The sequence below is a fragment of the Carcharodon carcharias genome, chromosome 15 (assembly GCF_017639515.1).
Source record: "Carcharodon carcharias isolate sCarCar2 chromosome 15, sCarCar2.pri, whole genome shotgun sequence".
Lineage (NCBI taxonomy): Eukaryota > Metazoa > Chordata > Chondrichthyes > Lamniformes > Lamnidae > Carcharodon > Carcharodon carcharias.
The window spans coordinates 29,817,195-29,832,728 of record NC_054481.1 but is presented as its reverse complement, the minus strand read 5'-3'; the positions used below and the strand labels follow the sequence as shown (position 1 = coordinate 29,832,728).

The following is a 15,534-nucleotide window of genomic DNA, read 5'->3' as shown; positions in this document are numbered from 1 at the left end:
GGCCAATTAAGGCCCGCCCAGCATGACGTTCTGCCAGGAAGCGCTATATGCTCCCTGTGCAGGCGGGAGGGATCACTCAGCTGCTTGATCCCCTCGCCCCACTCACCTCCCTGAGGCTAAGTGCTGCCTCAGGGAGATTGGCACCAAATTTTAAAATGGTCAAGGAGCAGAAACAAATTTTCCTTGACATGTACCCTCATGTGACACCGTCGCGTGGATGAGGTTTCATGCTTTTTATGAAGCCCGCCAGGGCTCCTGGCCTGCCCGCCAACCCTAAGGTTGTATGGACAGATCCATGAATTAAGTCAATTACTTTTTAAATGGCCTCAACAGGCCGTTGACAGGTCAGTGGTGCACAGCTGATTCGGTTGCGCCCCTGCCGATCTGAAAATTGAAATAACGTGGGGTGATGCCCAATGTCATCCCGTGTCATTTTACGTGTCAGCGAGTGGGACCCGCACCCCGCCCTAAGGATCCTGGCCCTGATCTTCAAATATGATCCATACCTCAAATACAGCATTCAAAATGGTTTCTGAAATAAGTTGCTCCAGATTGGGTTCCTGGTGATCTAAACCAGTTTCTCTTTCACAGGGTGAGTGGGGACAACTTGCAGAAGATGGCAGAGTCAGCCATTTGCAAGCAATTTAACTCCAATCTGAACACTCAAAGTTACTCTTTCCTTGTGCATTTAATTTCTTGTCCGCTGTTCTAATTCATGTCTCAAATTTCTATTTGTTCTAATAACTTACTTACTCTGTTGTGGTTTACCTTCCTTCTACTTAAATCTGTTCTTTCTACAACTGACTTGCTGGACCTGTCAGGTAAGCTTTCTTCATCCCAGTAGAGGTGATAATACTGTTTGCCTGCTCCCTCACATTGGAATGCACAAATATCCTCATCTTCAAATTCCCAGTCTTCCGTGGAAAAGAGCTGATTTGCGACCTCAGGGTTCAGTAATGGCAGAGCCTTAACAACCCTGTCCTGTAATCAGATTAACCTACATTTTTAGAATCAAGTAACATTCACGTTTTTTCATGTTATATTGATATAACTCCTCACATCTTCTCTAAAAAGATTTTTTACTATCCCAAATAATTTTATATTCTACAGCATTTAACAAGAAATTATCAGCATGAACAAAATGATGAATCCAACATAGTTGAGTATTACAAGCAGTAAGATCCCTTACTGCTTCTACACTTCTTTGAGTAAATGTGACTGGGAAAAGACAGACAAAAATGAATATTAAAAAAACACATCCACAAACATGAGAATCAGGTGACTGAAGACAGGAAAAATGTCTATATCCAATCAATATAGCTGCTCTAAAATGAGGAAATTTAGGTATCTTTGATCTCCATAGAAATCACAGACAACTAATTCCACTTTCACTGACATTCTAAAAGGATATGAAAAACACTAATAACAGCATCGGTCTCTTCTTGTCCTCATGTGCACAGTCAGTACGAGGTGAAGCATTTAGAGGAAAGCCAGGTCTAAACACTAGTTTCATATCGTGGTACCCCACTCTCTTGCAGTGCTTTAGGTTTAGAGTCATACATAAATTGCTAATGGCTAGCAGTGTTGTTTGTTTTGACTAGTAAGTGCACTGTGGGAGTCAGCATTTGAATAAATTGCCCATATCCTGTCTCCTGTTTAAGTCAGTCCTGCCAGGTTACACCAAAGGACACTGTTAGAACACAACTTTAATGCAAAGAAGAAAGGAGGGAAATGAGAGCATTGCAGATGTTCTAACGATGATCTTCCAAAATGCTCTTGATTCAAGAACCATTCAAGAAAATTGCACACATGTCACTCTGCTACTTAAGATATATAAAGGGGGAATCCAAGGATTTATAATTAGTCCATCTGACATCAGTTGTTGGAAAAATGCTAGAATCTCTTATTCAGGAAGTCTTAATGTACTTAGAAAATTATTGTATGACCAGACAAAGTCAACATGATTTTAAGGTGACATTGTGCTTGATAAATTGAGTTTATCGAAAATGTAACTACAGTAGTAAGGTGGATAAAGGGTAACCAGTAAATATAGTATACTTGGATTTTCAAAAGCCATAAGGTGCCCCATAAAAGGTTAATGCTCAGGATATGGGCTCAAGGAGTTGGATAGAGAAGTAGTTAACAGGAAGCAGAGGGCCGGGAAAAAAATGAGACAATTTCAAGTTAGCAGGCTGTGACAAGTGCCGCAAGGATCAGTGCTAGAGCCACAGCTATTTATAATCTATATTAATGACTTTGATACATTACTCTCAGTCCCTGTCCATGTTTGCTGACGATACAAAGTTAGTTGGGAATGTAAGCTGTGAGGAGGACACAGCTGTAAAGAGACATACAGGTTAAGTGAGTGGTCATCAAGGGGGCAGATGGAGTACATGGGAAACTGTGAGGTTATTCACTTTGGTTGTAAGATCAGAAAAGTAGGTGCTTTGGTGAGACCACAACTGGTGATTTCCATATTCAAAGAAGGATATATTTGCAGTGGAGGTGGTGCAGCAAAGGTTCACTAGGTCAATTCCTGGACTGTTATGAAAAACTGAGTAAATTGGGCCTATATTCTCTGGAGTTTAGAAGAATGAGAGGTAATCTCATTGAAACATACAAGATTCTGAAGGGGCTTGACAGGGTAGGCACAAAGGTTGTTTACCTGGCTGGGGAATATAGAATACAGGGGCACAGTCTCAAGATAAGGAGCCAGTCCCTAAGACTGAGAAGAGAAGAAATTTCACCGGTCTATAAAGTCAGCGCTATAATAATTCTGTGATAAAGGCTTGTGAACCTTTGGAATTCTCTACTATAGAAGGTTGTGCATGCTCCTTCATTGAATATATTTAAGGCTAAGAAAGGCAGATCTTTGGCCTCCAAGGGAATTAAAAGATATGGGTACTGGGTGAGAAAGTGTTCGATGATCAGCTATGATCATACTGAATGGTGGAGCAGGCTCAAGGGGCTACAAGGTCTACTCCCTCTCATCTCTTATATTTTTATGAAATTTAAAAGGGCAGAGATACAATTAATCCATAACTAAGAGAGCAAGGATTTGTAATAGTCAGGCCATACTCGACGAATCTGATTGAATTTTTTGAAGAGGTGGCTAAAATAGTTGATAAGGGAATGTCTATCATCATTACTACTATGGACTTCAAGGCAGCATTTGATAAAGTTCTGACTGATTCTTCTTATTGTATCCATGGACAGGCTATACATAGCCCAGCCAGAACTGGACACGTTTTTGCACCTTGTTGTGGACTTCGGCAAGATCTGCAACAGTGCAGGGTTCCTCTAGCGATAGGCATTGCAGGAGATGTTGCATAGTCTGTGGCTCAGTTCCACATTCACAAGTTGTCGGGCTGGTTGTATATCCCCATTTGCTTAGTGACACCTTTGAACGACCTACACAAGTGCTAAGTCTAACTGGGCTCTTCCAGGTTGCCCAGTTGCAATTAGCTCCTGGGGGAAGGCTTTCATCCAGTAAAATTTCAAACACTGGGGGTTGTTCGAGACTGGCGAGCCGATCTTTCCACAAGACGATGTGGGCTTCAGATGGGGTTGATTATAATGGAACAACACTGTTCATGAAGCTCTTCCTTGACTTTAGGCAGCTGGGTGTAGGTGTATGACCATGTAGAGGGTGCCTCTTATCTGATGTTTGACAGAGTTGCTCTTTCTTTCTGGCTACCGTTCTTCTTATATCGGGGAGCGATACCCACCAGGATATATAGGCTGTTGGTGTTTGTTGGTTTTAAACAACCTGTGATAAGTCGGCAGCTTGCATTCAAAATGGCATCCATCTTCTTAGCATGAGTAGATCTTTCCCATGCAGGGCAGGCGTATTCGACAGTGGAATAGCAAAGAGCAAGTGCACTGGTTTGCAATGTTTTCGGGTTTGCTCCCCATTTTGTGTTTGTGAGTTTATTCAGAATGTTTTTCGTGCGCTCACTTTTGCCTTTGTCTTTTCGATGTGGTTCTTGAAGGTGAGGCATCTGTCAAGGGTGACTCCTAAAGAGATAGGGTGCTCGCAATGCGTCAGTGTTGCTCCACACCAGGTTACTTTAAGCTGGCGTTTGGCTTCACGGTTTCGGAGGTGGAATGCACAAACTTGCGTCTTTGATGGGTTTGCGCGAAGGTGGTTTTCTTCATAGTAGGATGTTAGTCCCTCCAAGGCCTAAGAAAGCGTTTTTTCCACGGTGTTAAAATCAGTGCTTTGGGCAGTGACACATAAGTCAACAGCATATATAAAACGGCGTGTGACACCGTCTATAGGTTGGTCATACGTGTAGATGTTATATAGCAGTGGTGCAAGCACGCTTCTGACTTATTGAGATTGGTTGAACGGGCACAGTAGGGATAATGGACAGGTATTTTCATTGGCAGGATGTGATAAGTGGCATCTCACAGGACTCACGTTCAGGCCTCAACTATTTATTACTACTTCAACGGAAAAGCATGTTGCATATCCTTATATGCTGATGACACAAAGATAGGCAGTGTTCTAAGCAGTGTAGGTGGAAGCATAAAATTACAAACCGTATTAATAGATTAGGTGAACAGGCAAAACTGTGGCAAACGGATTTCAATATAAGTCACAGAATCATAGATTGTTCCAGCACAGAAGGAGATAAATGAGGTTTTCTGCTTTGGATCTAAAAAGGATGGAAGAGTACTTTCTAAATGATGAAAAGCTAGAAGCAGCGGAGTACGTAAGAGGCTTAGGGACTATGCACACAAATCATTTTCTTATGTACCTGTCCATGAAATTTTAATCAAAAAGGTGAATGGAATGCTAACCTTTATATCTAGAATAAAAAGGGTTAAACTTTTTGCTACAACTATACAAAGCCCTGGCTAGACCACATCTGCAGTATCCTGTTTAGTTCTGGGCAGTGTACTTTCGGAAGGCCTTGGAAGGAGTAGACTGTAGATTTGCCAGAATGATGCTCTAACTCCAAGGATTAAATTGTAAAGAACGATTACATAAATCTGGAAGGCAGAAGTTTAAATAAAGGGCAATTTGACTGAAGTTTTCAAGACATTAAAGAGAACAGATAGTGACAGAGAGAAACTGATTCCCCTTGGTGAGGAGATTAGGACCAGAGGGCATAGTCTAAATATTACAGAAGGACCTTTTCAGGGATGAAATTAGGAAAAAAGCAAAAAATTAGGGTTGCTGGAAATCTGAAACAGGAAAATTAGGAAGCTCTTTTACATGCAAAGGTTGGTAGAAGTTTGGAACTCTCTTCTGCAAACAGTGGTGGATGCTAGGTGAAGTGTAATTTTAGATCAAATATTGATAGATTTCTGTTAACCAAAGGTAAAGGAATATGGGGCAAAGACAGGTATATGGAGTTAGGTCGCAGATCAGCCATGATCAGTGAATGGCACAATAAGTCCCTAGGGTTATATGGCCTCCTCCTGTTCCTATTACTCAAGAACAATACTTTGAAATAAAAACAAAAAACTGCGGATGCTGGAAATCCAAAACAAAAACAGAATTACCTGGAAAAACTCAGCAGGTCTGGCAGCATCAGTGGAGAAGAAGAGTTGACGTTTCGAGTCCTCATGACCCTTCCACAGAACTGAGCGAATATAAGGAGAGGGGTGAAATATAAGCTGGTTTGAATACTTTGAATTTGAATACAATACTTTGAATTTGGGTGGGCAAATTGTAAAGTGGAGGCATAAATCCATCCTCAGATGCTTTCCAGTGAATGAGTCGGTCAAGCATCGAATTTACCACAAACTTCATAAAGTGAGCAATAGAATAATTCAATTAAAACAAATAGAAAGATAGTGTAGAAGAAAAATGAGGAAATGGAAACAGATAGCTGATGCAGAGATAAAACAGGTACAAATGGCCTCTATTTGTACCAAAATTCCTATAATTCTAATCAAAAACTCAGTATACTGAAGGAAAGATATTCCCATTCATAAATGCATTGAGCTGCGAAAATTATGTTTCTCTCATCCAACATAGACAGTAAACAGACACCCACTGCATACAGAGAAATCCTCCAATTCTGCATTTTATAATATGCATTTCACATGGAAAAACCAACTGGACACACTCTCCACTGTGCTCAAATTCTTGATATGCAATCCTGACAGTAAATCTCCACACTAGGAGCATGAATTCATAAAATTTACTTTTAGAAGATATGATTCACTAATGTAAAAATAAATATCAAATGTACACTGCAGTATATTGAGTCAAAAGGAGAAAATGTAATCATAGATTGAACACAAAGGTGACTACAAAGATTTCACTTTATTGTATTTACAACTCCAGTTCCTATGGCTTGTAGTATATCAAAACCCCTTGATTATTTTACAGCCTTAACACTCCTAACCAACTGCAACTCTAAATTTAGCATTGCAGAGTCCAGTTCTAACACTCAGCATATGCCAAATCAAAACTCTGAAGCCCACCATATACCTTTCTCATTCATACTCGTTTTTGAAAATAAAAAATAGCTTGGAATGAAACATGTCTTCAGAAATTATTGCACGTGTTATATTATTTGGCTTGGTGCCATTTTTTGTTTGATTATGCTCCTGTGAACTGGCTTGGAAATTTTAGAATGTTAAAGGCTTGGGGGAGAATTTTTAGCTCGTCGGTTGGGCATGTGCCTGACCCGACCGAATGTAAAATGACACACGATGACGTCAGGCGAGCGTCCCAACATAGTTGCCATATTGTACATTCACGCCGCCAAGCGCCCCAGATGCCAGTGGCATGGATGATTCCACCCATGGTGCGAACCATACCACGGGTGAAGTCAGTAACAAAATGCAAGGCAAATCAGGAAATAATGATGCAGTGACACCAGGATTGGGTTTAAAAATCTAAAATTGCAGGATGGAGAAAGAAAGATGGAGAGGGAAGGTGGTGTACAGTTCATGAGGTCTGATAAAGAATGAGTCAGAGTAGGAGTAGTAAGAACATGTGTAACAACATTTTTGCACCGTAACGACACCACATGTAAAATTAAAACCAACAATGACTACACTTGTGTCGACAGAGGGGTGAAATACTGCAACAGAAAAGCTAGCAGGATTTTATAGACAGCATGTGAAATCTCCAGGAGAGTGAGGCTATATTTATACCACAACCAGTGTCAGTGCAAAGCCTGGAATGTGGCTTCAGCATGCAGCAGCTATGTTTGTCAATCCGAGTGACAACATATACTTCCCCTAACCCAGGCTTGTCTATCCAGTGGCCCACAAGCTGCACTGTGGCCCCTGGAGCCACTGATCAAAATGTGGGTAAGGCCGGTCAGTGAAACTGAAGATTTCTGCAAGGGGCTGCTCCTCCAATCACAGCCTGTTTTCCTCCCAAGAGCAAATCAGCAGCATGAGAGTGCAAAAGGCTGTAATTGGAGGAGCAGCTGCAAATATGTGGAAAAAGACAGAGATAGACACACAGAGACAGAGCAAGGGAGAGAGAGACACAGAGAGAGAGAGAGAGAGAGAGAGAGACACAGAAAGAGAGAGGCACAGAAAGGAGATGCAGAGAGAAAGAGACAGAGAGAAACACACACAGAGGCAGAGGGAGGGAGGCAGATAGAAAGAGGGAGGTAGAGAGAGAGAGAGAGAGACAGAGGGAAAGTTCATGTGTGCGCGCATGAGAGAGTAGTGCATGGGCACTTGGGGGAGTGGTGCATGGGCGATCGCAGGCGTGAGGTAGAGGGGTGCCCGTTTGCAGGGTGAAGTGGCAAGTGCTTGTGCCAGGAGGGAGATGTGTGCACATGACATGGGGTGTCTGGCTCACTCCCCGTGTTAGGATTCTCATTCACCCTCACCCCCACATACCATCATGCACTCACCCACTCAGTATGTGGGGGGTGAGTGAGCACCATAGACTGGGAGAGAGCTGGACACACCCATCTTTCCTACTAATGGTCATCTTTATTTCTCACTTTTAAAAAATTAGCCAGTTGGTGTCGGGCACCATGATGGGTGGACGACAATATGACGAGAAGGCCAAAAATTGGTTCCATACCGTTGTGAAACCAGTTTGCAATCGTCCACTCCATCCATCAATGGAGGACCATGTTTCCTGCTGCCGCACATCGGGAACCTAATTTCAATACTTTAGCATCTTATTATAAGCCCTGCCCATCGGAATCATCCCCGACACTGAATCATCCGGGCACGTCGGCGTGCATGTTTCACAACTGTACATAAGTGACGTGCAGCTGGCGACCTGCACTTTGCTTAGGACTTCCGAGGTTTGTTTGCCAACCTTGCTTCGGGAAACACTCGCAGTCATCTGCACCAGGCTTTGCAGGCATCCCCACATCACTTTTAGGGGGGCTCACTGGTAGGTCTCTACTTACCAGACCTGCCGTAAGGTGGGGGGTGACCTCAGGCAAGGGAAGGGACTGCAGGGCTAGGGCTGTACTGGGGAAGGGGGTATCTCAGGGTGTGTGTGTGTGGGGGTGGAGGGGGGGCACATGTTGACCCGTGCCTCAGTATAGTGAGGACTGAGGAGGGAGTGTCCAAAGGAGATGAGACCAGATGGAGATGCGAGGGTGTGTGAGTGAGTGGTTATGTCCCTTGAAATGGCAATGAGTGAGATGCCAGTGAATGAGTGATGGCCTTGTGAATGTGTGAGTTTAGAGTGATCAGATGGTTGCCTTTCCCTGGCGGCACAGATGAAATTATTCATCTGTTTTATGCATTGGACCTCTTGTGTGCAACACTGGCACTGACCACCTCCGTTACCGTATCCCAAGCCGGAGTGGTGAGACTGATGAACCTCCTGCGGCCAGGGCAGGGGTAGAGGACATCGTGGCGAGCTTCCACAGCATCCAGCAGGTGTCCCAGGGATGCGTCATTGAATTGGAAGGCTGCACTCTTCTTGGCTCTTGGGGCCATGTCTTCACCGGAGCAGTCTTGGGCTGGAAGCATTGAGAAATGTGTGTGTGGCTGCAGTTTAAGTATGGTGCCCTGCGTGAGGAAATGGTTAGGTAACGGCATGGCAGGCAAATCGGAGGCCACCTGCTAACAAGATGGTGTGTCTCCTGTGGCTGCATAATTAATGAGGTGGGAATGGGATGATACGGCACGAAAAGCTGCCATTGCGGCTGGCAGGTAAAACGTCCTTTTTCCTGCCTGCTACTGCACTTAGTGTGGATCTGAGACGATTCTGCTTGTGTTTTGTGCAACAGACATGGTACAGACTGTACCCAACTAGCCTGTGCTTGCAAAACTCAAAACTGTGTACAACATTAGATGTGATTCCGCAATTGGATAACATTTACTAAATAATCATCAGTGTTCAGAATTACGTTAACAATTCAAAGTTGAAAATTGGGCTTGCAGTGTGGCACATTTGCATGTACTGGCAGCACACAGGGCACTGTTCTTTGCAGACAGAAAGAACATGTACACATACTGCACCTGTTTCACCCAAACAAAATAAACGACAGCCATTCGGTGGTTCACTTCTCAGGGCAATGCCTCGACCGTAACCATGTCAAACAGTGCTTTGCAGTTAACTGTTAGTCACCATCAATTGATGCATACTCCATGGCAACACCTCTACCAATCAGCACTCTCATACAGTGTAAATTTGTTGTTTCCCTTACACTGGTATTCTTGCGAATTGTGCCTATAAGTTGAAAGGCTTCAACAAAAAAGTATTTGTTAAGCAATAACCACCTTGTATCAATGGCCTCTAATTTTGGATAAGAGCAAGGTAAAACAAAAAATCTAGAGTGGAGCCCAAAGGACTCATGTCTAAATATGCAATCTTTCCAGAAACTCCTGCAACCAAGCCAATGCCAAAGGTAGTGCTTTGCATTCCTTTCAACCCAATGGGAAGGTCAAGAGGACGACCCTAATGTTTGGGTAGCCCAGGAAGTAATCCATAAATTTTGCCCAGGCTTTCACCTGGGAAAGAACATTCCAGCTTCACTGCATCACTGCAGTGATAAGTTGAACTCAACTGACATAGAAAACGGGCGCTACAGGCTGTCTAACTGCGAGAGGGACCAATTTCTCTTACTGGTCAGCCACAGCCCACCTCAAGTGGGACAGACATGACTCTTAAGGTGCTGACCTCTCACTTTTCAGAGTTCACCACCATGGCAAATCGTTTTCTTACAAAGCGGAAGGCTGCCACCAATGAGTTTTGGATTCTCCCACAACTGGAAACCTCCATTCCATATTTACCCTATCCAATCCATTCATCATTTTAAGGATCTCTATCAGGGCTCCCTGAGGCATCGATGATCAGGGTAGCAAACGAGACCCAACCATCTTCAGCTGCTTCATCAATGACCTTCCTTCCATCGTGGGGATGTTCGCTGATGATTGCACAATGTTTAGCACCATTTGCGATTCCTCGGGTACTGAAGCAGTCCATGTCCAAATCAGCAAGACCTGGATAATATGCAGGCTGGGGCTGACACCTGGCAAGTAACATTCGTGCCACAAAAGTGCAAGGCAATGATCATCTCCAAAAAGAGAATATATAACCATCACCAATTAATATTCGATGGCATTATCATCGCTGAATCCTCCACTGTCAACATCCTGGGGGGTGGGTTACCATTGACCAGAAACTGAACTGGACTAGCTATTTAAATACTGTGGTTACAAGAGCAGATCAGAGGCTAGGATCCCTGTGGCGAGTAATTCACCTCCTGACTCCCCAAAGCCTGTACACCACAAGTCAGGAGTGTGATGGAATACTCTCTACTTGTTTGGGTAAGCACAACTCCAACAACATTCAAGAAGCCTGACAGCATCCAGGACAAAACAGCCTGTTTGATTGCCACCTCATCCACAAACATTCACTCCCTCCACCACCAACACACAGTAGCACCAACTACAAAATGCACTGCAGGAACTCACCAAGCCACCTTAGACAGCACCTTCCAAACCCACGACCATCTAGAAGGAGAAGGGCAGTAGATAGATGGGAACACCATCACCTGAAAGTTTCTCTCCAAGCCACACACCATCCTGACTTGGAACTATATCACTGTTCCTTCACTATCACTGCAGCTCCCTCCTGAATAGCGCCAAGTAGCTACACCACATGGACTGCAGCGGCTCAAGAAGGCAGCTCACCACCACCTTCTCAAGGACAATTAGGGATGGGCAATAAATGCTGGCCCCAGCTCACATCCCATGGACTAATAAAGAAAGAAATTCACTCATACTGAGTGCTGGTAGCAAAAGCTGCAACAAGGCTGGAGATGAGAGGCAGGTGAAGGCTGGGAGTGGGGGTTGGATAAGGTGGAATGAAGACTGGATAGGGGAGGCAGGCTAAGCAGGGGAAGGGGAAAAAATGTTTGTGTGGGGGAAAAGGGGTGATGGGGGAATGTCTTAGAGGGGCAGGGTTGTTGGTGTAGACTGTGGCTGGGGGGGGGTGAACTCAAAGTACTGGTGATGGGGGGGGAGAGTCACAGTCAGAGGGGGCATTGGGATGTGGTAGACTGGCAGGTCCAGGGTGAGATGACTCTGGTGGGTCGAAGGTCTCATGGGGGAGGGGAATTTGACAGGTGGCTCGGATAACAGGAGGGGGCAGAGTCAGGGTGGGCATGGGGATGCTAATGGGTGTCAGCTCTGATGGGTGGGAAGGCATGTGGATGTGGATTGTGATAGAATCCAGGGTAACGGAGGGTGGAGGATCAAGGGTGACAGAGAGGAGAGGAATGGGGAAGACAGAAGTTGTTGGACTGAGTCTGGAAGGTGATGCGCACCATTTTTCAAATCTGACCTTGACCATGCAGTTTGTCAGTAAATGAGATCCCTTTTCAGGTGGGTGGAGCTCAAGGTCAGCAGACATCCTAATAATTGAGGCAACTAGATGTCAACCATGCTCAATTGTGTTCTCTCTATGACGAAGCCCGCATGGCAGGTTTTTTTCCTGACTCATGGGTCTAAGAACATCAAGATCACAGCAAGCTGTGTAGCTGAACTTCATTCTGTGTCATTTGCCATTGGCTGCAGTCAGAGGCAGGGATGAATGGAAAAAGGGAGTGGATGCCTCCAACGGGCATGGCTGGTGGACGGCAATCAACTCATGATTCCAAACCTCCATCTTCCAAGGTGAATAGTCATGGCTGACAAGGGCTCATGTGGTTAGTCTTCCAAGCTGATGAGGCAATGATCTCTATATAGAGTTTCAAGGGTAGTGGAGGCAAGCAGAGTATGGTCAGAGGGAGGCTTCCTGCAGATGGCTCTCATCAGCCTGTTAGAGAGCAATGCTTCCATGTGCAGTCATGTATGAACGGGAGGAACATCCATCTAGGATGCTCCAGAATGTCCTTCACCTGGAAGCGGTGGGTGGAGATGCCATGTCTAGACAGAGGCCAGGCAAAGGGCTTAGCACTGGCTGCTGGCTTTGCGATGGATAGAAACCTGTAAAGGACACGCTCACTAAATATATCACTTCAGTTCATTCACACATCCACTGAGGCATCGATGATGCAGGCTGCAGATGACCCTAAGGGCCTAAGCAGCAAGAGGCAGTGGAGCCTCTGGAAGGTCAAGATGCTGGCAAGCATGAGCCTCTGTAACAGCGAGCATTGGCTCAAGTGTGGGTGTATTGCCAGTGGTGCTCTTATCTAGAGCAAAAGGCAATGCCTGAGGTGCCCTTGTACGTCCTGGAATGTGGTTGCTCACACCTGCCAGCTTCTCCAGTAAGGGTTGTGGCCGCATGGACTCTGGAGGAGCAATATGGAGCTACTGGCCTGCATTGAATGAAAGGCTGGCTGGATGCCCTTTAAATATGGCATAAAATCCTTGGACCCCCATGATTAATGGCAGACTTCCTACCTGCTCGCCACGAGATTTATTGAGCTTCCCACAAATGCATAATTATTGTGCTGAACAGCAGAAGATCGTGCATGTTCACTCATCCAACGCCCCTGTGGGAATTATGGCAACTTTCCCACCTGCTACCCAACTTAGACTCCAGAATAGAAGATTCTGCCTGTAATCTCACAGCCTGGTACCATCCTAGTAAAGTTCTTTTGCACTTTCTCCAGTCTGTCTTTTTTTTGTTGCCAGGTGCTCTTGTGTCAATTCTTTTAGTACAGGTTCTAGTATCCTTCTGATCTCTGACATTAAGCTGACTGATCTATAGTTCCCAGGAGTTGCCCTAATTCGATATAGCTAAGAGAGCTGAGATACTAAAACTTTATAGAGAAGACATGAATCAAAATAAAAACACAGGAAGCAACCATATAGCTATGAAAGGTATAGGAGCATGATGGAAAAGATCTTGGTTATGGTAGGTTACAATCTTCATGCTCCCCCATGGTTGGGGAGAGGTGGGGTAGGGGGTGCATGTAATATACAGTTTACACACCAAATGTTTTAAGTTTTAAAACAGTTTAAGGTTCTGCGTTACTTTTATTTTGGGAGTCACTATCATGCAAATCACAGGATTGTTACAGCACTGAATGAGGCTAGTTGGCCCAGTGTCTGCACCGGCTCTCCGAATGGGCAATTCACCTAGTGGATTCACCCTGCCTTTTCCCCATAACCCTGAACATTCTTGCTTTTGATGGAGTAGTCCCTTTAGAAGCTCAGTCAGCAACTTGGGTTTGCAAATTTTGTGGAAAGTGCTTCAAATAGAACAGCCTGCATGTCTTTGCATGGGCTGAAGTATTCTGGAGCGATTAATTATAGTATATAATTACAGCTTGAGTCAGAGAGATTTTTTTTAAATGTCAAGTGTGGCTTAATAGAAAAGGGCAGAGTGGCAACACAGGAGATACAAATCAAATTAGAAAATAGTCACTAAAATTGTTAGCTAAGTATAAAGATAAAGAAAAAGATCAAGAAATAAATTGTGGAAAAATGTATTTGAATTTCTCTCACCATATTTCACAAACTTTTAGTTTACAAATAGTCATTTGGTAGTACAGAACTTGAGTGTTATTGAAAAAAAACATGTCTATGCTTAGGTATATCTCTGTTTTCAGCAAAACTTTTAGTTTATTAAAATTTCCACTCAATTTAAGTTGAAACTGGGCATGCACAATCAGGTCAGGAAAACTTAACTCCATGTGAATAAACAGTCACACAGTGCATGCAATATACCAAGCCAATTTTATTAAAATATATACTGATATTAACTCAATTCTCAAGCAATAACAATTACTGCAATTCATGCAAAAACACAAAAGAAAAAATGTTAAAATCCAATTACAGTTTTAAGCAACTGTTTAAACAAGCAAGTGGCCTGAACAGGGTTATTCTCCAGTGGCCACTTGCCCATAGCCCAACAATTTAAGACAAAAGTCTTTCAATATTTTAAGGCAGAGTTTTTTGGGGTAGGCGGGGATGTACAGTTGAGTTGCCAATCAGATCAGCCACGATCTCATTGACTGGCGGAGCAGGCTCGAAGGGCTGAGTGGCCTACTCCTGCTCCTAATTCCTATATTTGTCCGTAAAATCATTCATCTTATATTGCGTTGTAATGGACAACACTTTTCATAGACCATTCATGTGTTTTAGCACCAATGAAATTCTAGGACTGGTGTCCCATTACCACTGAATAATGATGTCAAATTCTATTTTTACTAAAGGAACTAACTTTGCAAATAATAATGGAACAAATATCATTCCAAGGATCAAAAATGCCTGTTGATTCCACCTGACCACAGACCCATCCAAGCCAATAATTTACATATTTTACAGAAAATATGGACAAAATTCCAAATCCCACAGGGAATTCCATCCCAGATCCCACGGAGCAAACCCCATCCTCACCTCCCTTCTCCCCGTGTCCCGTCCTTGTCGCAAACCCAATACCTGTCTCTCGGGGCGACTCCAGGCCTCAGCGCCGCTATGTTCTACCCACTCCGGGGGTGCTGCTCCCCTCCCCCCGCGCCGATGTGGCTGCTCCTCGGAGCCGGACAGCGATGCTTGACAGTCGGAATCGGAGGCCGGCGGTGCCTTGACGCCGTGCGCTTCTATGCCCAGCACCGCTCCCAAGCGCTCCAGCGACTTCTCGATGTCTTCCAGAGTCAGATCCATATAGCGGGCGGCCGGCTGGGGCGAGGAGGGAGCAATCTCGGGGCTCCGCTGCTCCTTGGCCTTAGCTACGCTCTCGGGCACATCTTCGGACTTCCTCAGCGACAAGAGGGCAATTATGAAGGCGAAGAAAGTCAGGCACAGAGATACCATCCACACCTCGTCCATGCCTGCGGTTTCGAAGCACTGAGCGGCCGTCGGTTGTACTCACTCTGCCCTCAGCAATCGGCTTCCCACGGACAACGCCACTCAAACTTCAGCACGCGCTCACCTCCCTCTAACTCCACCTACCTTTCCTCCAATCAAATACGAAATATAAATACGGCCTGCTCCGCCATTAACCAATCACATCCTACAACTACTCTCCACCAATAATACAACAGTTAACTCAAAGGACGCAACCAACTGAATGACTGCAGAGGCAAGTCCGTTAACTTTCTCTGGCCAATGACGTCGCTCTCTGTAATCGCTCCATCCCTCTGGTTAACGGAAGGTCTCGCGAGCTGCTGGAACGCC

The 15,534-nt window shown here is 44.6% G+C and overlaps 1 protein-coding gene across 2 annotated transcripts in view; it reads right to left on the bottom strand.

The window, feature by feature from the left end:
* The window catches only part of LOC121288567, a 48,688-nt gene extending 33,443 nt beyond the window's left edge, over nucleotides 1-15,245 (bottom strand). For both annotated transcript variants that reach the window (XM_041207168.1, XM_041207170.1), the window contains exon 1: nucleotides 14,797-15,245. In XM_041207168.1, coding sequence (XP_041063102.1) covers nucleotides 14,797-15,186 — 390 coding nt within the window. In that variant the 5' untranslated portion in view covers nucleotides 15,187-15,245. The remainder of the gene's footprint in view (nucleotides 1-14,796) is intronic.
* Between the last annotated feature and the right edge of the window lie 289 nt (nucleotides 15,246-15,534).